General features: G+C 35.5%; 1 protein-coding gene across 3 annotated transcripts; it reads right to left on the bottom strand.

The window, feature by feature from the left end:
* Positions 1-1,107: 1,107 nt before the first annotated feature.
* LOC132109350 (amyloid beta precursor protein binding family B member 2-like) lies at positions 1,108-24,143 on the bottom strand. Of its 3 annotated transcripts, none has more exons than XM_059515366.1 (14): positions 23,988-24,143; positions 20,303-21,265; positions 19,957-20,135; positions 19,351-19,482; positions 19,190-19,269; positions 19,053-19,113; positions 17,017-17,145; positions 16,816-16,943; positions 11,113-11,227; positions 10,613-10,688; positions 8,718-8,801; positions 6,599-6,714; positions 5,324-5,506; positions 1,108-1,932 (listed from the first exon to the last, which is right to left on the bottom strand). In XM_059515366.1, the coding sequence occupies exons 2-14, from the start codon at positions 21,246-21,248 to the stop codon at positions 1,777-1,779; spliced, it is 2,385 nt and encodes a 794-aa protein (XP_059371349.1). In that variant the 5' UTR covers positions 21,249-21,265; positions 23,988-24,143; the 3' UTR covers positions 1,108-1,776. The 3 variants fall into 3 exon arrangements, with proteins under 3 accessions (XP_059371349.1, XP_059371350.1, XP_059371351.1); XM_059515367.1 differs by having other exon boundaries at positions 8,718-8,798; XM_059515368.1 differs by lacking the exons at positions 16,816-16,943; positions 17,017-17,145; positions 19,053-19,113; ... (3 more) ...; positions 20,303-21,265; positions 23,988-24,143 and adding an exon at positions 13,408-13,550.
* Positions 24,144-25,137: the final 994 nt, after the last annotated feature.

The following is a 25,137-nucleotide window of genomic DNA, read 5'->3' as shown; positions in this document are numbered from 1 at the left end:
CATATTTTGAAATGCCACTTTGAGATTGCATGCAAATAAAACATGGAGAAACACTTTTGTTTTGATATAATTTATTTCCACAACATGATACATTAATATGGTGTAAAAATGAGTTTCTTTAGTGGTCGATCTGGTTTAAAACACCATTATGTGAAAAATAACATTCCTGTGTTTGTTTGATATCTGATGCTTATACTTTAGCAGGGACTCCTCATGTATGTGAGCATCTGAAATGCTCTGCGCAAGTACACAAAATCTCTTAGCAAAGCAAGCTCTGTTCAGGTATCACTGTGCTCCGCTCTTCATAATGCAATGCAAGCATGTTTTGCATCTTCAGCTCTTCTACAAAGGGGCGTTATGGCGGGCATTTGTGTAAATCATACTCCTCTACGCTTACTCAAGGAGTCACAGTGGAGAAATTTTTTTTTACAAACATTTACCATTAATACAATGTATTTATAGCCACATTTTACAATCTTGAAGGTCTTTTATCTAGTAAAAGCTCTTAGTGTAATTGTAATTTGATCAAGTAAAGGTCAGTAATATCTCCAGATGAACTCTTACTGGACTGAAGCAGCTCAGCTTTACTTGATTCTCCATCAATCATGTTTTAGAGTCTCAAATCTGATCCTCAGGATCTTTTGAGGAGCGTTTGTTTCCAGAAGCTTTACTTTCTCTGTTCCTCAGCGGAGGAATGATCTTCACAAGCCTCCAGAACATCTCACATCTTCTGAGGAGCCTTGATTTCTTCAGCTCTCAGTCACTGTGTTATATGTGCGGATCATTTACATCTCATCTCTTCACTGGAGATACAGAGCACAGACTCATATCTACATCAGTTTATGTCAGCATCTTCTGTTATAAAGATCTCATTGACTTACATTACAAGCATCAGAATCTCAGCATATGAATATCAGCATCTGCAGTATTGCTGCTGTTGTTGTTTTCCTGCAAATTCTCACTATATCAGACTATGAGCTATAAAAGCCAAATGGAGCAAATATGATACTAAACAAAAACACATAAGGAAACCTTTTTTTTTTTTTTTGCAGACAATACATTTTGTCTAAAGGTTCAATACATGGTTTAATAAAAAAAAATGATCAGAAACATCTTGTGGTTTGGGTATTTCATTCCCACAGGATCATGTTGAGTTTGTACAGAAGCAGCACACATTTTCCAAGCGTTCACGTCTGTGTTTGCGTACTTGCGCAGGGACTCTTTCAGGCCATAGTGTTTAACTAAAGGAGTGTGTGTGAGATCAGAAAATCCCCGTTCAGCTCTTTATTACAGTATCAGACTGAGCAGATGTTACAGACAGACTCTGGTGTATTACAATATTCCCACTGAACATCATGATGAGAGATGATGCATCAGCCAGTGAGTCTGAGACATTTTACACACTTTCCAACAGCGGAAAATTCACTCTAAATTTCTTGGGGAAAGAGAAAAAATTTCAAAGGATCCAATTTCCCGAGTGTGTGAATGAGCGGGTGTTTGAAATGAGATGCACTGAATCCAGGTCACGCGTGTGAAGACATAACATTGAGCTGAACGTGACTGGATCAGTGCCACATGAACACTGACGCCCTCGAAATACTTGAGTGAGAGTGTGTTAGTGTAAGGCAGACGCATGCTTCATTCAGCGCAGTTACACGCCGACGACATCTCATTCATCTTGCTTGTCTTTTTTTCTTATGTTGGCCTGTGTTTCTCTTCTCGTTTGCATCAGTAAATACACACACACCTGCTGTCAATCACAGCCGTTCTGCTCCGTCATTGGTTGGGAACCTCGGGGGCGGGCTTCTTTTTCAGAGTGTCTATAATTGATTGGACGCCGCGCTTGACGCTGGACGTTACACGGCGGGTGACGGAGTCAGAAGGGGGCGGAGTCAATGAGTCAGGCTTCCCCAGACACTTCTGATACCTCAACTAGAGAAAAAACACAGATTTAACACTTTAACAACTGCACAATGATCTATGAGACACTTAAGTACAATTTAACACTTTGTATAAAATCTGTGTCATGCTGTCACAACAGAAATAAACTTGTCTTTCAGCTTGTAAAAAATAATCACAATGCATCCGTTTGCAAAAGTTGTAGGAACAAACACTTTCTTGAGTGAATGCAAAATGTCTTGAAAGACAAGTTTTGTGGCAGGAGATATTTGGTTAACAAATTGTTAAACGGAACAAAAATTTGAGAGCAAAGGTTTCGAGGGAACACAAAGATTTTTGGCTACCTCAAAAAAAAGTGAAGACTAACATTTTGAGAGTTAAGAAATACTTTCAGTTAGGGCTGTGAATCTTTGGCAAGGCAGCGATTCGATTACGATTTATAGGTTTTCGATTCGATTCAAGAACGATTTTTGCAAATTTAGAACGATTCAATTCGATTCGATTCACAATTAAATTCGATTTGATTCGATTATAACGATTCGATTCTGCATTCTTTAAGTGCATTCACAGGATTATTTAAATGCTTCTACTAAATTATTTAAATGCTTAGTCAGGGGGCAAATTACAGTAGCATTTATGGTTAGAGAACCATAGGTTAAAAAAAAAAAAAAAAAACTTTTGTTCATCGTTAAATGCTAGTTTAATGATGCGACATGGCATACGTAAAAATGTATGTAAACCAAGTTTTTAAAAAAGAGCTTAAAGAGTATTATGTATAAGCTAACATTTTGTCACACCAGGGGCGTAGCCATAATTTCAGAAGTGACAGAAATGTCAAATACAATCATTTTATGTATGTAGCCTATATAATAATAATAATAAATAATATTATTACTATTATTATTATTTTTGACAAGGAATTATCTTCTTTTTTAATTACTTTAAATTAGCTGTAATAAATCAAATACACTGCTGGACAATAATCAATCATTTGTAATCGATATTTTTTTCCTAATGGCAATTTTATGATTGTTTTATATACTAGGCTACATTTAATTAGCAATTATTTAAATTTTCTGCACAGAATAAGGTAGAAAATATACTTTATAGTTTCTGTACTGTAATAAATGTCAATTAGCACTGCATCATTCATAAACTGTTTGTGTTTTTTTTTAGTTTCATCAGTTCATTCTGCTTTTATTCAGTTTATCTGCAGATATAGCCTGGCACGTCTATGAGAGCGAGATCGCTTCTCTTTCAGTGTGAAAACGTCTTCATCTCTATTTAACTTTTCCTCTCCATCAGCGAATGATTCTGAGAGAAAACGTGCCAGATGTCTGTTTGCTAATGAAACAAACGCTACTTTCATGCATCTGATTATCAGATAAATCTCGCGCTCTTATTTCAAGGTCGTTGTTAATGCTTTCCTTTGTTAATAATGTTTCCTTCGTATATTCGGTTCATCCGCATTGTTTAAAAACATTTATCGTTCAGTGGAACTGTGCGTATGATTTAGACACTTACATTTCTGCTCCGTCCATGCAATAAATACAGCTGTCGACGGCTCCGGTAACTCCGTCGGTAAGATGCAGAGAGCCATTGACAAACTACAGATAAGTAAAACTACTTCACGTTAGCATTACTGGCAACGAGTCCTATAGATCACACGTCAGCTGCGTCAGAGACGAACGGAGCGCGAGCGCAATCCTGTGACAGTCTCAGGCGGTAAACAGTGGAGCGCGTGAAGGACAGATAAGAGGCACGATTCACGAACACTCTTCGAGGTCTCCATTAATTCGTGCGTGTAGTAATTTAATGTGTATACATTTTGAAAGCATTGAATCGCTATAGAAATCGCGATTCATTCGATTCTTAGCATTTTGAATCGATTACTGTCCAAGATCGGTGATTCACGATTCAAAAATCATGTTTCAAGATCGATGCATATGAATCGTCAGGGTTTGTAATCGATACATCGAGAAAACGAGTGAACATTTTGTTCCCTAAAGAAACAGCTGGTTTGTAAAACTGCATTTGATCTCAAACATTTGTGGTCCCTCGAGAAATGTTTCCATGCACTAATCAAACTTTTTGCTAACTCTTAAAATGTTTGGTGATTTAAATTTTGCTTTAGCCAAAACTGTTAGCTCAAAATGTTTGCATTTACTGAAACTTTGTATTTGCTAGCAAACATTTTGCGTTCCCTTAAAAATCTGTTAGCCTGTTAAATGTTTACTTTCCCTTAAAAAAACTTTAAAACGAGAAACTTTGTGTATACTTATGAAAGTTAGCATTCCCTTTGCTCACAGAACTTTTGCATTTATTTGAGAAACTTTGCATTCATTCTCAAAACTGAGACTTCTCATTAAAAAACCCTTGCATTCCCTCAAGAAATGTAGTTTGCTTACAAAACTTTTGTTAACTCAAAATGTTTGCATTTGCCAAAAACTGTTAGCTCACACGATGTTTGCATTCCCTCAAGAAAATGTTACTTCAAACTATTAAAACTTTTCCTTTCACTTGAGAAAATGTTTTCTCTCAAACTTATTTCCTCAATCTCTGTGTGCATCACATTAAAATATTCTCTTTGAGAAACTTGAATCTGTGTATGCTTATGAAAGTTTGGGTTCCCTCATGACACTTTTTGTTAGCTCACATAAAAACTGTCTCCTCTGCATTCAATCTCAAAAAATGTGCTTTCACTCACAAAACCTTTTGCTTTAGTTTAAGAAATTTTTACCCAAAAACTTTAAGCTCATGCAATGTTTACGTTTACTCAAGCTCTCCAAACCTATGCATTGGCTCTCAATACAAGTGCAATGCCTCAAACCTTACGTTCACTCAGAAAACATTTGTTAGCTAATGTTTGCATTTGCTTAATCTTTTGCACTCCCTCACAAAACTTTGTGTTTGCACACAAAACTTTTCTAAGCTCAAAATGTTTGTTTGCGCTCAACTTCTCTTAGGTGACAACATGCATTCTCTCAAGAAATGTTTTACACAATGTTTGTTCATACAAGAAAACTGGAACTTGTTTACAATCGATCATTGCATTAGCTCGAGAAACTTTAGCATTTATTCCCTTGAGAAATATTTGTGTTTGATCTAAACTTTTGCAGTCCCTCAAGAAACTTTAGCTCATATGTTTTCTTTTCATAAAGCTTTTTGTTTTCAAAACACTTGCATGAATGAATTTGTATATGTGTCAAATTATATTTAAGTTAAAAATACAAATTTATGAAGAATCTCGATCAGTTTGGTGTTTACTCGAGAAACTTCAGCCTTGCTTGTTAAATCAGTGTTAGGTCACGATTTTGTGTAGAAGTGTTCCTTCACGAAAACGTTTCACCTTCCCTCATTTAAATCAGATTTTAACCTGTAATATTCCTTAAATGAGAAGCATGTATTTGCATGTGTCACTCACCACACAGGCCGACTGCACGGCCTCCGACACGCTTCCCGCATGGGGTTCGCACCAGAACACGTGACACTGGAAGTGCTGGTTTCCCGTGTCCATGATGAACGCAAACGTATGGACATCACGCCCCACGCCCATGAAGGACAGGAAGCGCACGCGGCACTCCACTATGACTTCCTCCTCTTCTTCCTGTCCGAACAGAAGAGAAATGACAGTAATAAACCTGTCTGTCTCATGTCACCAGCTCTGAATTACTTTCACAGGCCGATGAATGTTTTATCAGGGACCAAGCAGAAAGAGAAAAACAGGAGTTGTTTTGATTTCTGTTCTCGGATTGTCCATGTGGAGAAGGTTTTGGGTCATTTCGATATTTTTAACCCAAATTATACAGGTGAATTAGTCATTAAGGGCCAAATTTCCCATTTATGTTTGCCAAACAAGTGAATTAACCTAAATTACTCTATATCAGTCCTTTATGAGTTACACCCCAGAATTGCATTGTGTTTCCCTTTATGGGCTCCATAAAATACAGTAAATTGAAGCTTATGTTGTTGTTGCTTTAAAAAAAAGAAAATGTTGCATTTGCTCTTGAAAGTTTGCATTCGCCTTCAATTTTGTATTTGCCTTCAACTTATTAGCTCACTACACACTCAATCCAGAAACTTTGTGTTGGCTCTCAAAAGTTTTACAGTCCTTTTAAGAGACTTTACTCACACAGGTTTTGCATTCACTTACAAACATTTTGCATTAACTCTCAAACTTTCTGTATTTGAGAAACTTTGCATTCACGTTCAAAACTGTGTATGCTTATGAAACCTTACATTTGTTCACAAAAAAGTTAAGTTTTTGTTTAGTTAAAAGCACTTACATGAATATGTTAAATGTGTTAGTACTTAAAAACGTAAACGCAAAGTATTTAAAATGTTTTCATCCACTCATTAATTTTTTGCATTCCTTCGGGGAAAATAGTGTTAGCTCACTAAATGTTTTGATTTGTTTATGACTGTAAAGTTTCTCAAATTAATGTAAAAAGTTACGTTACTTGCATGAATTATTTAATAAATGTTTAACTATGTAAATGTAAGAATTGTCTAAATCAGTATCCAATCAAAATTACATTTCTTTTACATTTTTGTCTTTAGATGACGTTTCATGACAGTCAAAAAAACAAGGATTGTTTTGTAAATGTTCATCTGTGTGGTCTGATGCATAAACTGTTTCAAGGCAGAAAAAATAATGAAGGAAGTAGAAATCTTCACAAAAATGTAAAGTAAGCATCACCTTTTCTTTGATGACAGTAATTGTGGCGTCAGCGACGTTGAGCAGGACGGGGGTCCAGTCCTCTTTCTCTGCAGAGGACATCAGACTGTCTATCGCACCATTTATCATGTCCATTCCTGAAACACACCGTTTGAGAAGAGCATTATAGTTCCTTACAGTTACACAGGATCAAGTTTATAACAACTAATGGTGTAAAAATGAGTTTGTCTCCAAAACCTAGTGATCACATTTTGATAAGACGTTTGTGTTGTGTTTCGATTTGACCCATACATGATATTCAAATAGCTTGAAATACTGGTTAAACTATTTATTTTGTCTTGAAATTTGGTGAATATTTTTCATTTTGGATTATGAATGTGCATGTAAAGTTTCAACACACTGATGCGTTTTGGAAAGGCTGTACAAATTTTGTCAGTACTTTTGTAATGGGGTCAGTTAGACCCATATTTGATATTCAAACAGCTTGAAATACTAATTAACTAGTTATTTCTTCTTGAAATTTGGTGAGTATTTCTCATTTAGGGTCATGAAAGTGCATGCAAAGTTTTGACACACAGATGTGTTTTGGAAAGGCTGTACACATTTTGATAAGACGTTTTTGTTGTGTTCGATTTGACCCATACATGATATTCAAATAGCTTGAAATACTGGTTAAACTATTTATTTCGTCTTGAAATTTGGTGAATTTTTTATTTTGTATTATGAATGTGCATGTAAAGTTTCAACACACTGATGCGTTTTGGAAAGGCTGTACAAATTTTGTCAGTACTTTTGTAATGGGGTCAGTTAGACCCATATTTGATATTCAAACAGCTTGAAATACTAATTAACTAGTTATTTCTTCTTGAAATTTGGTGAGTATTTCTCATTTAGGGTCATGAAAGTGCATGCAAAGTTTTGACACACAGATGTGTTTTGGAAAGGCTGTACACATTTTGATAAGACGTTTTTGTTGTGTTCGATTTGACCCATACATGATATTCAAATAGCTTGAAATACTGGTTAAACTATTTATTTCGTCTTGAAATTTGGTGAATATTTTTTATTTTGTATTATGAATGTGCATGTAAAGTTTCAACACACTGATGCGTTTTGGAAAGGCTGTACAAATTTTGTCAGTACTTTTGTAATGGGGTCAGTTAGACCCATATTTGATATTCAAACAGCTTGAAATACTAATTAACTAGTTATTTCTTCTTGAAATTTGGTGAGTATTTCTCATTTAGGGTCATGAAAGTGCATGCAAAGTTTTGACACACAGATGTGTTTTGCAAAGGCTGTACACATTTTGATAAGACTTTTGTGTTGTGTTCGATTTGACCCATACTCGATATTCAAACAGCTTGAAATACTGGTTAAACTATTTATTTCCTCTTAAAATTTGGTGGATATTTTTCATTCTGGATTATGAATGTGCATGTTAAATTTCAACACACCGATGCATTTGGGAAAGGCTGTACACATTTTCTTACAAGTTTTGTGTTGGAATCATGTCAACTCCCCCATTGGTTTCCATGCAATTTGCCAAAAATCAACACTCTTAAAAAACACTAAAGTCAGGTAGAACACAGAAAATCATTACTATAATTTGTCAAACACTAAAATTTGAAATATGCATGAACTTAATGTAATTCAAGACTCAAAGTTTACTTGAAATTGAGATTCGTCTTCAGAATCCTAGCATGTGTGTGTGTGTGTGTGCAGTACATTTTTAACATATGTGGGTAAAATATTCACCCCTACTACAATAGAAATAATAAATAGCGTAAGGTAATTTTTAGATTATTTTTACTCTCTGAAATGCTACAATAGAGGTTTTCTGTATGTATTGTAGTTCCACTTATTTCTGTAATGCTTTATGCAATAGAGATTGCTTCAAAGCAGCTTCACATTGATGAACAGGAAATTAATGGTGTACAAAATTAATCATTTATGAAGGTAAATCAACTTCAGCTATAAAGCAGCTCTACAGAACACAATAATGTTGTTATTCAGCTCATTTTTTAATCAATTCAGTTTTATTACAGTGTCAATGGCACAAAATAAGTGTTAATACTTCATTTAGTAAGACACCCTTGGTTTTTGTTCAAAGTAATGAGTTGTTGTGTGTGTGATTTACCTATAGGTCGCACTACTGATGTCATTCCCAGGTAAAGCACGTGGAAACTGTGTTGCAGGTCGGTCTTTGGTGTTGGAAACTCTACTGAGGAAACACACAGATGAGAAACATCACGCAGAAGATTTCACTCATCGGTCTGAGCACCAGCGAGGGAATCGACGCTCTAAATGCATTCATATAGAGCGGGAACCTCTGGCATGATGAAAACGGAGCAATGCGTCCCTCAGGAGCCCAGAAGCCCTGCGCTGTGCGTTATGCATTATAAAACAGACAGAGTACGAGCTGCGTTTGAAGCGACGATGATTCTCTGATCTGTAACATGGGTGATTTAATTGCATTTTAATTGGTCAGAACTGCAGCTTTCGTCATCCATCTTGTTCATTCCAGGAATTTACAGACTTTATGTAATAAAGCGTGAGCGTTTGCTGAGGTCAGCACGGCCCAATGCTTTATTTATGGACTTATGGAATTTACAATCCTCCAAACACACACACACACAACATATATATTCACATCAAAACAGATTAATATACCTGAGGAAAAATAGCTTGTAGGTCTATTTATATTCATGCGCTGAAGCTGCGACATGATGTTACAACAAAACAATGCATCTCTGTGGACCGCAGCAGCATTTACTCACCACCAAAAACATTTTCACCAAAGCATTTGGGTCATGAAATCACAACTGAGATTGTTGATTGGGATTTGCATCATTTTTGTTGTTTTGCTCATTTTAGTTTTATTTCAGGCCATCTGTGTTTTTTGTTAATGAATTAGCAGTCAAACGTTTGGACACGCGGACTGAATTTACTTTTCATTATTTGAATCCTCTTTTCTACTGCTTACATTGAAAATTAGTTTCATATAATATAAATTGCACTTAAATATGAATTTATAAAAAAAAAAAAAAAAACTTAAAATTTACTAACTTTGAAATTGAATCGTGAAATTGAACACATTATTTCAGTCTTTTTTTAGTCTTATCATAGTCTTTTTTTTTAAGAACCAGGATTTTCACTGTTCTGGAGAAATCAGAAATAAGTTCTGGATATATGAGGCAATTTAAAATATGAGATTTCTATGGAAATGGAAATTAATAGTCTTAAAAATCATGGGAGTCTTTATAATGGATATAAATGCTCTTAAATATTTTATTGGGTTGAAATGGCTGTGTCACTAAAGACCGGGAAAAAGTCATTTGAATTATTTGGGAAAAACCCTGTAGATCATCCAATTATACTTTTGTTATTACAGCAAAAAAAAAAAAAGATTATGTTTTTGTTTTGTCAAGCTCTAAAATGTTTTAGCATGTAGAAATTGCTAAATATGACTAAAAAATATATTTAAATAATGCAATTCATAAAACAAAACAAAAGAAAACCCTGCAATCACAAATTACTAGAAATAAAAATTTGAGACCTTGAACAAACATCAACTAAACGTTTAGAATTATGGAATTTAATTATTGTAATTTTTTATTATTTTATTAAATAATTTATAAATGCAATTCTAAATCAGCTTCTACGCTGTAATGTATCAGCTCTAAAAAGAAAATGGATATTTATAAAAAAAATCTGTAGTCACAGATGACTAGAAAAGTCATGCAAATTTATTGGAAACAAAAAGTGTTAAAATTGAAGAACATTCAGTTGTACTTCTGGAATAATGGAATGTAATTATTTTACTTCATTTTATGCATGTATAAACTTGGGAATTAGCAAACATATGCTGTAATGCAAAAGTTAGGAAAAAACGATCTGTGATTTAAATTTCAAAACAAAATTTGGATGGCCTTGAAATATCGTCTCAAAACGGTTGTGAACCGCTGCGTTAAAGTCACTCACAATCATCAATCCGCTGCGATTAGACTGGTCATGTGACTGAAGGTCTCTTACCTCTCAGAGGAACATCAGAGCTGATCTGAGACGAGGAGCCAGCGACGGGGCCGACGCTCCTGCGATCAGCCATAATCTGAGAAAACATGAACACGACTGAGCAAAACAGCCTCCTGTCAGTCTCTCTGCAGGTCATTAATCTGGAGCCAATAGATCTCAGCTCAATGCTAATCAAAGCCTGAGGATGCATGCGCTGAGAGAGCAACTTTACAGGAGGAAGGACGGTGCATGCTAACACACACACACACACACCAGCAATGAAATACTGTAAACACAGATATTTCCCCAAGAAGACACATTTATCTTCCCACAGACCCACAGAAACGGCTTCAGATGAAACCGGACAGATGATTGGTTGCTGAGACTCTTTCCTCATAAATATTCATGAGCCTGATAATAAATATGTGACTAGTGATTCAATTTGTCGGAATGAAAGTGTTTGTGTTTGTTGGCTGTGAATGTGAATGGGTGTGGATTGTTTCTGGATTCTCGCGCCTCACCTTCGAGCAGATCTGCTTCAGGCTGCTGGCGACGCTTTCCGCAGGACTGTCACACTGAAACACGTGGCATTTCAACACACGCGTGTTCTCGTCACGGGCCACATACGCAAAATCCCTGAAACAGAACCAGAGACACTTTGTGTTGAGTTTGTAAAGCTATCTGTATTGTTAAAAGTGCTATATTATATATAAAGGTGACTTGACATAAATCAGTAAACAGGTTTAAAACACAAATACAGACATTAAAGTGTGTTCCTGTCACAGGACTCAAAGGGGGCGCTATATAATAAACCAGATTATTATTCAGGTAAGTAGATATAAATATTAAAAGTTTAACTTTATCTGTAGGAGTTATTTAATTTTCTCTCTTCTTTTATTTATATATTTAGTGTTTTGTATGATACACTTTACAACGTTTACAAAAAGTTTTCAAGCAGGTTTTCATAATCTGAGCATGCAAAAAATGCAAATTATAATCTTTTTTTAATAAAAACTATTTAAAAACTTAAATTTAAAATTAATCAAATTATAAAGTACAATTAAATTTAATAACAAGGTAAAAAAAATAATAAATATTAAAAAGCTGTTAAATCATAATGATACATTAAAATGCATGTAAAATAAAAAAAGTGCAATTATTTAAAAATACATAATCTTAAAATACATGTGAAACCAATCAAAACAAAACATCTAAAAAGCAATCTTAGATATGAAATAAAAATAAATGTAAAGGGAAAAATCCAATAAAACACAAAAAAAGCTATTTAATCACAAAAGTATAATTTAAATAAAAAATCTACTCTAAATAAAAGCCATTAAAAAAAAAAATTCTGAATAAAAACAGTTATGCATGTCATGTGGCCATTAACCAGAACCATGAACAAATGAGTGTGTTAATGTCTCAGATGGGGCTTTAAGTAAATATATTCGCTCAAAGAGGTTCAGTTTTTTATTTTGGAAAAGCCAGTGTGAATACTTTAATCACAGGAAGCTCACACAGATGAAACTAACATCCTGCGTTCAGAGCATTAGCCATCCATCAGACAGAGAGCTGAGAGAAGAGTCAGCTAGAGCAAGAACATCATCATGTGTGAGCGGAGAATGAAAGAGTTAATGGTTTCGTGATATTCAGACACAGCAGACGGCCATCAAACCTCTGTTCACCCGTCAAACACACTGATGCTCCATCACATTACACTGATTCAAAAGAGTTACTGCAGTATCACTCAGATTCTGAGAGTGGCTGAAAACAGAGTCGACTCTAAACCACACGACACACACACACACTCTTCTGTCTGCACATGACACAATAATGACAGGAGTGTGTTTCTCAGACGTCTCAGAGCCCAGCCATGAACCCATTCTGTCTGCCTGCACACACACACACACACACACACACACAGAAATTAAAGGTTTCTGATAGACTCTTTCAACACTGAAGGGACTCTGTGAGGATCGTGATGATGATGATGAACTACATTATACTCTATAAGCTCCCACTGTCAGACACTTATGAATGTGAGCTGTTTATAAGGAGAACAACATTACACACATTCACTGAGCTGTCTCTACACTCCTGTTTAAAGCGATGAGAGCGCTGTCCGTTCAGTCGGTCCTCACTAGTGCTGATAGTGCAAGCCAATCAGATCACTCATCAAACCACCAACCACACCCCAGAAACACACACAACACCCATGTTTAGTGATGTTCAACACAGGCTCAAATCCAGTCCTTTATTGGTCAGTTTGTCTCGTGAGGAGTCTTATCTGTCCAGCATTGGTTTGTCAGGCTGTACTATCATTACACACACACACACACACACACAATCAATCACTACCTCTTTCTGTCCTTTTCCCAAAAGATTGTGATTGTTCCAGCATGTCATTAATATCTGTTATACCTCCATACAGAGACTCAGACACACACACACACACACACACACACACACACTCTGACTGTATTGTGCTCACATTCGCAGAACAGCAAAAGTCATAAAACATTTACACACTCAAACACTGTCTCGTTCTCTGCATATTCTTTTTCCTTGCATTTCTGCTTGATTTGCATAATTTTGCCGAGACTCTATGCTAAGATATCAAACATACAAACACTCAAGTTTATAAAGCCTAAATAAATATATTTCACAGACTTCTCTAAACAACAAATTATACACACCACCCAAAAAAGACCAAATGTGGCAGACAATTTCATCCTCAGAGTATGTCAAACACATGGAAACAGCAGAGCGATGCAGCAGCGTGTGTGTGTGTGTGTGTGTGTGTGTGTGTTACTCACACTGATGTCACTCATCAGCATCCAGCTTCACTCTGGGTCATTATTCCCATCGCCAACACCCTCCTCTCTGAACCAGCTCTGATCTCCCGTCCGTTCCTCTCTCAGCAAACACACACACACGCTCTGAGAGCCCAACACACTCCGACAACCTGCCCTCGCTCGCTCGCTCGCTCTCTCTCTCTCTCTCTCTCTCTCTCTCTCTCTCTCACTGAGGAAGAGATGCTGGACGATCAACAGAGACACAGGAAGTGGAAACCAGAGGATGGAACAAAACAAACCGAGATAAAGAGGGATCACAGACGGTGAAAATAGTCAAATAGAAACAAAACTTCTGAAAAACCAAAAGCTAATTTGAAAATGTGTATTGCGTTCAGAGACTTAAAGAGATTAAACACGTCTGTATTTATTAGGTGAAATGTGCATGAGGTTTTTTCACTATCAGTGTACAACAAGAAAGGGAGGAGTCGACACACACTTTCTCTCTCTCACACACACACACACACACACACACACACACTCTGATCCATATATAGAGCTGTGACTTCATCTCTTCAACACCACGTGTACATGGACACAGAAAACGCTGAGTGCTCCAAATATAGCGCAATGACTTCAACCACCGAAATACACTCATTCATATTGTATAGAACGCTATCTGTGTGTGTGAGTGTGTGTGTGTGTGTGTGTGTGTGTGTGTGAGAGAGAGAGTAAAGGCAAAATCACCCACAATCTTTTTCCATTTTCCTTTCTTAACCAGGTTTACGTTCTCTGATATCTCCACTCTATTTCTATCAGTCTGCATCTCTTATTGTACGACTCTTAAAGGGCTCAAAATATAATTTGAAAAACTAAAATTACTGCTCTTGGATAATTTCACATTAGAATTCATTCATTACAAATTGTTTTGTCAGTATAATTTTTATTTGTTTTTTACTAAATGTTTTTAGTTATTTTAGTGCATTTAAACAATTAAAATATAAATTTTGCCGAAATGTTGACAAACTATTTAAAAAAAATATTTTAGTTTATTTTATTTCCTTTTTTTATTATTATTAGTTACTTTAGTACAAGTTAAACCAAATTAAAATAGAAATCTTGCCTTGGAAACTAGTGAAAATGAAAGAAGTTATTATTATTATTATTATTGTTATTATTATTATTTTTAATGGTTTTAGTTCCCTCTAATAACCCTGACTGGAAGCACTACCAGTCTTTTTTTGTGACTCATGTGGGTATATATGTTCAGAATAAAACATATTAATAATTATGTAGTATATAGTGCACACTACTGACTAGTATTTCTTTTTACAGCAGTATGTAATAATTATCGGTTTTAAACACTACACTATGTTTATTAACGAGTGGAATATTTATATAAGAGGATACTTTTATATGAAACAACTTCTAATGTATACAGAAGCCATTAAAGTTGCTGAGATGATGTTTTACCCCATTAATAACAGCTCTTTATATGAGCCTAGGTCTGCAGCGCCACCTGCTGGTGCAATCACACGATGATTTTAATAAAAACATTCCATTATCCTGGAGTCTAAATAGCATCACAGAGAGTTACAACAAACCCACTTCACTAAAAGATCACGTGTTTATGTTTATAATAACTAAAGATGTTCTTAGCTGAAGTGTTTTCTTGGCTGTTTTAGAGTAAGTGTGCATTTTGTTCTATAAAATGTTAAATGACACAAAAATAACATTGTAATTAAAAAAACGTACACTGACTACATTCAAATTGTGATGACAGTGATTTTAATCTCTCTGAGATACTGTTATAAAATAGTTTTTGTTAATATTTTGAATTATTTTTCGTATTTCATTTTCATTTGGGTATTTTTGTTGAGAGTTAGTCATTTTAGTACTACTTTTTTGTGTATTTGTGTATACCGTAATACATTTTAAACGGACGCATGACCTTTAGATGACCTGCGTTTATTATCTGGAAATACATTTTAAAAATGCTTTCTCTCTCTCTGTTTAAATCAGTTGAATCATATCCACTAGCTATATCCAGAGTTAGTGATGCATGTTCTACTGTTATCACAGTGTGCTGACTAGGTTTCTGAGAAAGTATGATTTTATTAAGATACCAATGATTAACTTCACCTTCTATCTCCAGTATGATATTAAAGTAAAGATCATATCAAAGTAAAGCGCTATAGAAATGCCTCGTTCGTCTTGAAAACATTACTGGATTCTCTCACACACCGAGATTCACTCTGCACTGGACTGAATGAAGCAGAGGAACCTCCATCTGTGACACACACACACACACACACACACACACACACACGGAGAGAGTCCCTGCAGCAGTGCATCAGTCTGCGGTCTGTGCCGTTACCACTGACACTTCAGCACTAAAACTCTCATCAACCTCAGAGACAGAGACGCTGTGCTACATTCATCAGCTCAACTCATTAACCAGAGCAGACTGCATCCCACAATGCACTGCACACATTAACCAGAGCAGACTGCATCCCACAATGCACTGCACACATTAACCAGAGCAGACTGCATCCCACAATGCACTGCACACATTAACCAGAGCAGACTGCATCCCACAATGCACTGCACACATTAACCAGAGCAGACTGCATCCCACAATGCACTGCACACATTTCTGCTGTGTGCATACTGTGCACAAACTTTTTGTCTTCATGTATGAATCATCCTAATGTCTAACGAATAAAACACATGCACAGCCAATAAATATAAATCATAGAAAAATGAAAAAAAAATTGCACACTGTTGATCCCGAAAAGGCAGATTAATGTTTTTAGAAGCAAAAGTGTGTTGTTGTTCAATAAAATAAACAAACGATCCATTATATTTGCAGTAAACCACCAAAGCAGATTTCACGTTATCCCAGTGTCCTGCATTGGAGGTATGATTGTATTTTTTTAATTAAAAAAATAAAATAAAAATTTTCAGTTTTAGTTATTTTGGGGTGTGTTTTTGTCATTTTTAGTTACAGTGCATCAAGTTTAACTTAAGACAAAAGTCTTCAAGTAACAAAAATGTTTCAATCTTAGTTTTAGTTAACTAATAACCCTGACTGTAGTACCATCAGTGTTTTTAGTTTGTTATTTTTTTAATTAGAAAAAAATAATTAGATTGTATTTTTATATTTTCTAGTCATTTTTTAATTTTTTTTGTAATTTTGATGTTTAATCATTATTATTATTATTAGTATTTTTTTATTTTTTTTACTTATTTGAGTACTTCTTGTTTTAAACAATGTGAAACTGAAAATGTATCAAATATTTATATTTAATATAATTTCGGTGGAAACGCGGCATAATACAAAGAATAGTGTTATAATAGTATAATAATATATAAACAAACAACAACAACACAAATATGAAAAACACATTTCATAATAATGGAGTCACTGACCTGCTGAAGCCCCGCCCCACTCCCCAGACGCGGATGCAGCTGATTGGCTGAGAGTGCAGGAGGGTGTGGTCAGCCGGGTCGATGAGGGTCAGAGTGATGTCCTGCAGCACCAGCAGCATTGCTCGAGTCTGAGAGCGAGACGAGAGAGAAGTGAGATCAGACGGATGTGTGTGTGTGTGTGTGTGTGTGCGTGCGTCTCACCCCCGGCCTCTGCGTCTCTCTGTGCTGCTGCAGCTGCTGGATGCAGTCGCTCAACACCGCGCCGCTCCTCACTGACCTCACATCTGCGTCTCGCACCTCCAGCCAGCCCAGATAACACACCGCAAACACCTGCAACACACAACACCTTCAGGAACCCGCCCTTAAATTGTCCTTTGATTATATCCTCGTTTTTTCTTTCAACAGCTGGGCGAAACGTAACGGCTGTTCTTGAGTCCAGCTCGGATTTCTTCTACATTTGCATGATTATTAAAAGACTGATCATATGCATATTCACTTATTATGACACATGCAAGAGGATGACAATTAACTGAACATGTACTTGTTTAATCAGTGACTCTTAGCTTGTATTTTAAAATCATTATTTGAATATGGCTCGATAACAATATCAGCTTTAATGAAATGCATACAATAACTGAACAATATTATTTTTACATTAAAAAAAAAAAAGTTATATACCAGTGTTATTTTAGTATCACTGAGATACTATTATAGATTTTGTTAATGCATTAAATTAGATTTGTTAATTTTAGTTAAAATTTTAGGATTTTTTTTGTTAGTTTTTTAAATTATTATTTGTCTATTTTTATTATTGTTTCATTTCAGTTTTACTTATATTATTAGATTGAACAAAAAAATCAGTTAACATTTAATTTTAAGTAACAAAAACTTAAAACTTAAACTTAACTTAAAAATCAATTATTGAACATATCATTTATAAAAGGATTAATTTCATATAATGTACGTTCCTTTGGTATTATTCCCTCTAAATCGAATTATTAATTTATTTTGTAACAGATACTGTTTGCAGTACATTCCTGTTTACTAGACATTAGCTGTTTGTTTTTAAACCTAAAGATGATGTCATTCTTGTTCCCACAATGCACTGCGTCAAACTGCTGCTGTTGCATGTGCCCTGTGTTCTGCTGCAGTCTCTCCATCACACACACACACACACACACACACACACAGTTCCAGGAGGCACCACTCGATGTCACTGTTGTTCAATCTGAATCCAGAATTCATGGAAATTCATCCAAAACTGTTCTTTTTGTGCTTCTGAAAATAAATCAGCTCATCTATTCTTCACATGTGCTGATTCAGTCTCATTCTGGAAGGAGATCTTATTACTTATAGTTACCTCTTTCAGTAGAAATTAATAGAAATCAAAGAAGACATGGTTGTGTACAGTAATACCACATCTAATTTTGTGATTGTTGGGAAGATTCCATGCCAATATTTCCAGAACCAACAGCTTCAAAACTTATATTTTCTTTGCTCTACTCTACTCGATGAGAAAAAAGTCATCAAAACATCCCAGGTTTTAACTTCGATTAATAAGTTTATTATAATTAGAGCAAATATGTAGGTAGACAGGAAAAAATAAATATATTTAGTAATTAATAATATTAACAAAAAATATATATATACATATTTATTTGTTATATTGTTCATTTATTAATATTTTTTATTAACATTTGTATTTAATATTTTTATTTTATATTATATTATATTATATTATATTATATTATATTATATTATATTATATTATATTATATTATATTATATTATATTATATTATCTTTATTTAATATCCAAATAATTTTTGTCATAAAAGAAAAAACTATTTATTAAGTATTAATAATTCCTTTAAAATTAATTAATAATTAATGTTATATTGTTCATTTATTCCTTAATTTTTATTATATTATATTATATTATATTATATTATACATCTTTATTTAATATCCTAATGTTTTTTGGCATCATTTTTTTTTCTTTTTCCTTTTTTCTATTAATAATACCAAAAATATATAATATTTATAATATTTATATGTTATATTTTTCATTTATTGCTTAATTTTGATTAATCTATTATATTATATTATATTATATTATATTATATTATATTATATTATATTATATTATATTAAAGATTTCATGTCATCCCTTGTCATAGTTTGGTTTTACTTGTTTCGAGTTGTATTGTTAATGTTTGGTAATTAGAGCAGGTTCACCTGTGTCTCCGGGTCGTTGATGGGGATGACGGTGTCTGCAGGGGCTGATGGGACTTTAGCTCTGCACAGAGAAGGTCAGTGTGAAGCATCTACTTCTCTGAGTGATGAATATGACACTCAGGTGTGTTTGTGTTCACCTGTGGTTGATGAAGCTGTACGGGCCGCCCTGAGCTCCTAAACACTCTCGCTCGCGGGACTCACATGTCTCTGTCAGGTCCTGTACGCAGAGTTTGTGCACTGTTCATTAGAATAACTGGATGAAGCCTGTTTAAAGTGCGGTTTTATTTTGGGTGTTTACCAGGTAGTTGTTGTTGAGTAACCCGGCGGCGCGGCCCATCGTCTCATAACACAGCGAGGAAGAGGAGGGTGAAGAGGCTGCTGATGAAGGAACGGGTTCAACAGAGCTGTCCGACACGATACTGCTGGGCCGCTACACACACACAGTTATGAACAAAGTTATGAAGTATTCTTCCAGTAGAGGAAAAAACTGTGTTGCAAAAGTCTGAAGAAGACTATAGCATCATCATTCAGATCAGTGTTGACTCAGTTAAATAATAATAATAACTTATTTTAACATTTCTCAAATTGATTGAGTTTAAATTGGTATAATAAAATAACTATAAAAAATGAAAAAAATAAAATAAAATAATATATATATATATATATATATATATATATATATATATATATATGTAACCTCAAGTCATTTTTTTTTTCAATTAATATTTTTTTTTTCTCAGATATACATCTTAATCGGGTAGAATGGATTGCAGTTTCTATTTCGCTCCAACTTCAAAAAGATCAATATTTGTTAATTCAATATTTCCTGTGCCAAGTTCCTGTCTTAACAGGAAACACGTTATGATTATGCTGCATGAGATGAAGATGCTGTGTAGAATCTGACCTCAGTCTGTGCTTTAGTGCAGGGCACGGGGAGACACGCCCCCTTCACCCCTGGCTCCGCCTCCTGGTCAGAGTGGGCGTCGCCAGCCACGGGCTGATCTCGAGGAGTGGAATCGGCAGAAATACGCCAGAAATACTCCTGAGACACGTCCTGAATCTGAGGAGGCTCTTCCCAAACGCCTACAACACACACACACATGCTTCAGAAACATTTTTTAGAGTGTACGATATATTGTCATATGAAACGGCTATTTTAAATCCTATCAATATTTGAGAATTTTGACATTATGTTTGATCAGATGAACGCAGTCTTGTAGAGCAGGAGAGCGCATCTGTCTGCTGGTCACCTGTGTCCTGAGGCGTCTCCACAGACGGGCTCTCCTGTGACAGCGTGGTCCAGCTGGAGTCCTCCTCCTCCTCCTGTTTCTCGGGTCTGGCCGGGCGTTCGGGCGACTCCTCCGACTCGTCTCCTCTCAGCTTCAGGCGTAACGGACTCCTCAGCAGAGATCCGTCTCTGATGCGGCTGAGGCGCTCATTATTGGGCCGGAGCGAGTGTTGGTGGACCTCCAGCGTCCCGCCAGGACTCTCCTCCTCCTCCTCCTCCTCCTCTTCCTCGCTGGCCAGCAGGAGCAGGTGGTTCTGGGGGAGGGTGAGGTGCGCCTCCACGTGGTTCTCTTTAGCCCACGTCTGTGCCTCTAGTTTGGGCAGGAGGTGTTTCTCCTCGGGCTGCGTGTCTTTATCTGGGCTGTTCGGGGCCTCCTCTTCTCGATGGTACTCTAGAAAGCTCTTGGTCCTCCTCCTGATGGTGGGGTTCTTCTGGTTGTCCTTCCCCTCCAGCCAATCACAGCTGCTCCTCACCAGGTTCCTGTCGTTCTTGTTGAGGTCCAGCTGCTCCTCTTTGAGCTGAAGGTTCGTGCCGTTTTTGGCCAGTTTGGGATTGGAGGTGGAGAAGGAGAGCGAAGAGCAGTAGAGGGATGAAGAGGAGGCGGATTTCGTGGGGTGGGCGGGTTTTCGGTCGGAGGAGGTGTGGCTTTGGGTAAAAGGGGCGGGGTTTTGGCTCAAACCCATCGCGTTTTGTATATTGGTCAGCGCATATTTATGCCGACTCTTCGAGCTTTGTGTTTCCTTGGAAACGGCGACCACGCCCTCCTTTATGGTGTCGCAGCTCAGCTGCAGGTTGTGGGAGGAGCGTAAGTTGAGCGAGGTGGGCGGAGTCAATATAGGCCCACTGTGATTGGTCGATTCTACAGTCGATGCGCTGCGTCGGAGGGGAGGCTTCTGCAGTGACATCATCGCAAATGATTAATCGTCTGCGGAGAGAGAGAAAGATGGTCAGTTTATAATTCATGTTTCTGGTCTCATCGTTATAGATGCTTGTTTCTGCGACGGCTATAATAAAAAAATAATAATAATAATTAATTTAATAAAATATTTTATTTAAAAATGTAAATAAAATGTAAAAAGTTTAAAGCAATTGTTTATTTTTTTCTCACAATTCTGACTATTTTCACGCAATTCAAAAATATTTTCTTGCAATTCTGGCTTCATATTTTTCCATTCAGACTTTTTTCTTACAATTCAACAACTCAACAATTTGTTCAAAAAAAAACAATTTTTTTTTACTTGCAATTAATTTTTCTTGTAATTTTTACTTTTTATCTTGCAATTCTACTTGAATCTAACAATTGTGATTTTGACCTTTTGCACCACCAATTCTGACTACTAAGCTTCATTAATTCATGTATCTGAAAACAGAGCTGGGAAAGCAGGTTTAGATATTTGCCAGGAGAACATCTTAGTGTTTTCTCATATTAAAGAATGTGACAAATCAGATCTCGCTAATACCTCAATCCTACAAATAAGAAAAGATGACTTTAGATAAACATAAACATCTTAAAACATCTTTTTATAAACAATAAACAAACAAGCCACTTTGTATGAAACATAACTGAGAATGAATAATAACATTTGCTCTGATAATCAGCCGTGTTTCACTGTGTGTTTGTGACTCTTAGACCTGATCACCTTTACACGAACTTCACAGTCAGCACAGACTCTCACATTAAACACCGACAAACAGTTTCAGTCCACACACACACACACACACACACACAAACAAACACACACACACACACACACACACACAAAGCTGTGATGGACTGGGCTGGAAAATGTGTTTGCTGCAGATTTCCACTGAAGATCATTGTGATTATACAGCATTATTCAGCATAACAACCTGCATGCAACACACACGATGTGTGTGTCAGTCTCCACATGCGTGACTGTTTTTCTGTGCATCAGCCAAATGGTGTTTTGACTGATCACAACCCTGATACTGTGTTCAAAATTATGTTATTGTGTTCTTTAATTACTCAGGTTTACTTAGATATAAAGTTATTAAAGAACACAACTGGATATTAAATGCATATTTCATATTTCATCCAGCTCTTTGATTATAATCCTTTATACAATAAAATTTGAAATAAATACTGTTTATAACAATTTAATGCAATATCGCATTGTAAAATACTTTTTGAAAATTATTTATGCAAAAACGAATTATAATCCATATGCAATCAAATTTAAAATACAATATAAAAGCAAAAAAATGCAAGACTTAGAGTAGTAGCACTGCAATAATTGTATATTATTATTTTATCCATTTATGCATTAGGATTTGTAATATGATATACTAAGAAAAATGCAAGATTCAGTAACTTCAATATATAAAACTACTGAAAAATAATGTATGCTAAATTTGATTATAATCCTATAAGCAATAAAATTGCAAGACTAGTATTGCATTGAAAAAGACAAAAGAAAAATGTATGGGATTTATTATTATAATCCTATATTCAACAAGGGTTGAAATCAGATATAACAGAAAATATGCAAAGCTTAATAACTCTAGTATAGTATTACAATAATTGCATATTCTGACTGATTATAATTGTGCAATATGATTTGAAATAAGATAAAATGCAAGATTAGTTCATGTAGCAAAAGACATATGGAAAATAACACATGCTTAATCTGATTATAATATTATATGCAATAAAATTAAGAATATGATATAAGAGCAAAAGTGCAAGACTGAAACTTTATTATAGTATAGTATATATTATAGTATTGCTAATACTGCATATTCTACCTCTGATTATAATCCTAAATGCAAGAGAATCTGATTACTAATCGTAAATTATTGTATAATATAGACTTCTGGGTAATTCATACTACTATTTGATTAATCCTATAATAATAATAATAATATTAATAATAATAAATTGTATCTGTGATGCACCTTTCTTACATTTAAGGCACTAAAACAGTAATAAAACAATAATAAAAGAACAACAATAAATAATAAAATCTGAAATAAGATATGCCATCAAGAATGCAAAACCTAATAACTTATAATTGCAACAACAATAATTGCATATTCAATCATGTATGCAATAATATTTGAAATTAGATATAGCCTACTAGAAAAAAAGCAGGACTCCATAATGCATTATATAGGAAAAAAAGAAAAAAAAAAACTAAAACAACTCTTTGATTATAATCCTTTATGAAATACGCAATCAATAAAAAATGTCACAAATATTAGTCCTTTTAATTCTTGCATTTTAAGTATTTAGAATAAAAGTCCATTTTTCCCAAGTTTGATAAATACAGCCATGACATCATGATGCACAGAAGTTGTTTGTCCTCCTGATCATGACAGATCGCTTCTGATCGGCCCAAAACATTCTGTGCGATGAATGACGCACATCTGAACTTAAACACACATTCTGCAACAAATGCTCCATGCAGCATCATCATCTCGAACATTATTACACATATACATACATTATTCCTGCGTGACATTGATGTGACAGCGAGAAGTGTCAAGTCACGCTCTCGTTACGCGCATCCTGTGCATAACAAACTCAAGGCAAGCATCAATTCTATGAATTTGCATCGCCGAAGATTCATCTGATCAATCGGAATAATCAATAATGTGTGTGAGACACATGTGTGTGTGTCACTCACCTGCTCGCTCCGCTGTCTTCTCGCCTGAAGATGCTGATGCGGAGCCGCGAGGTGACGTCCGCTTTTAAAGCCCCGACGCCCGCAATCAGAGACCGCTCCTCTGCTCTCCGCACCGCGTACAGTCTGCGCGCCTCTCTGCGCATGCGCCCCGCGCCGCTGACCAATCAGAGCGCCGAGCGCAGGGTACAGCATGAATATTAATCAGGTCGCTCTGACATCGCGTCGCAAGTTTCCTAGAGCGTCTAGAAACTGATTTAATATTCATGAGAATGATCACATAGAATGATTGGAGGGATGGAGGATCGACTAAATGCGTGTATATATATATATATATATATATATATATATATATATATATATATATATATATATATATATATATATATATATATATATATATGTAATTAATTTTTTATTAAATACATGGATGAATGCAAATGAATGAAGGCAAAAAAAAACAAAAAAACAAAGTTGTCTCTGATATTGAGGCTCATGATGAAATACCATTGGCTTTCCATGAACTGCACACATCTGATTAAGGCACATGTTAATGAAAAATATTCATTTAGCAGTAAACGGTGCCAATCAAATTGTTTTGTTCTTAATTCTTGATGAACAATAATTCTTCTGCTGCTGAATGAACATGTGAGCTTAATGTTTTAATATAATCATGTAAACAATGTGTTCAAATAGCACAGAAAACAAGAAAATGAAACCATGTGACCTCCACAAGACAGTTTAAAACCACGATTGTGAACAAAAAAAATAAAGATAAGCATCCTCTTTCTTCACACTTAATAAAAACACTCATTCTACTGGATTCAGACATTCCCTCCACAACCAAAACACACACACACACACACACACGCACACACACACACACACACACACACACCCACACATTAATGAGCACACAGCCAATTGAGCTCCGTACTCTCCAGCTCTCCTCTGATTGGCTGAGAACATTCACCGGTCAGATCTGGCTCGTTTCTAATGGCTATATGCTTGTGTGTATGTCTGTATCTGTCAGATAAGCTGCTTTGAAGATGCGGATATGAGACGAGAGATGAATTGATCATGTTATCTCATGCACTGAGCGTCTGAAGCGTGATGGAGGACAGCACACTCAGATTTACTAGTGCTCCAGGAA

Source organism: Carassius carassius, chromosome 29 (assembly GCF_963082965.1).
Source record: "Carassius carassius chromosome 29, fCarCar2.1, whole genome shotgun sequence".
Lineage (NCBI taxonomy): Eukaryota > Metazoa > Chordata > Actinopteri > Cypriniformes > Cyprinidae > Carassius > Carassius carassius.
Note: the sequence above shows the minus strand (reverse complement) of the source record. Positions and strands in the feature narration are given on the sequence as shown.

Bases quoted from the DNA above. Each gene is read 5' to 3' on its own strand.
- LOC132109350 (XM_059515366.1), bottom strand. From the start codon at position 21,248: ATGATGTCACTGCAGAAGCCTCCCCTCCGACGCAGCGCATCGACTGTA. The intron at 5,507-6,598 runs GTGATGCTTACT...CTGTTCGGACAG, and splicing joins TTACTGTCATCAAAGAAAAG to GAAGAAGAGGAGGAAGTCAT. The intron at 1,933-5,323 runs GTGAGTGACACA...TTTTTTCTCTAG, and splicing joins CCGTGCAGTCGGCCTGTGTG to TTGAGGTATCAGAAGTGTCT.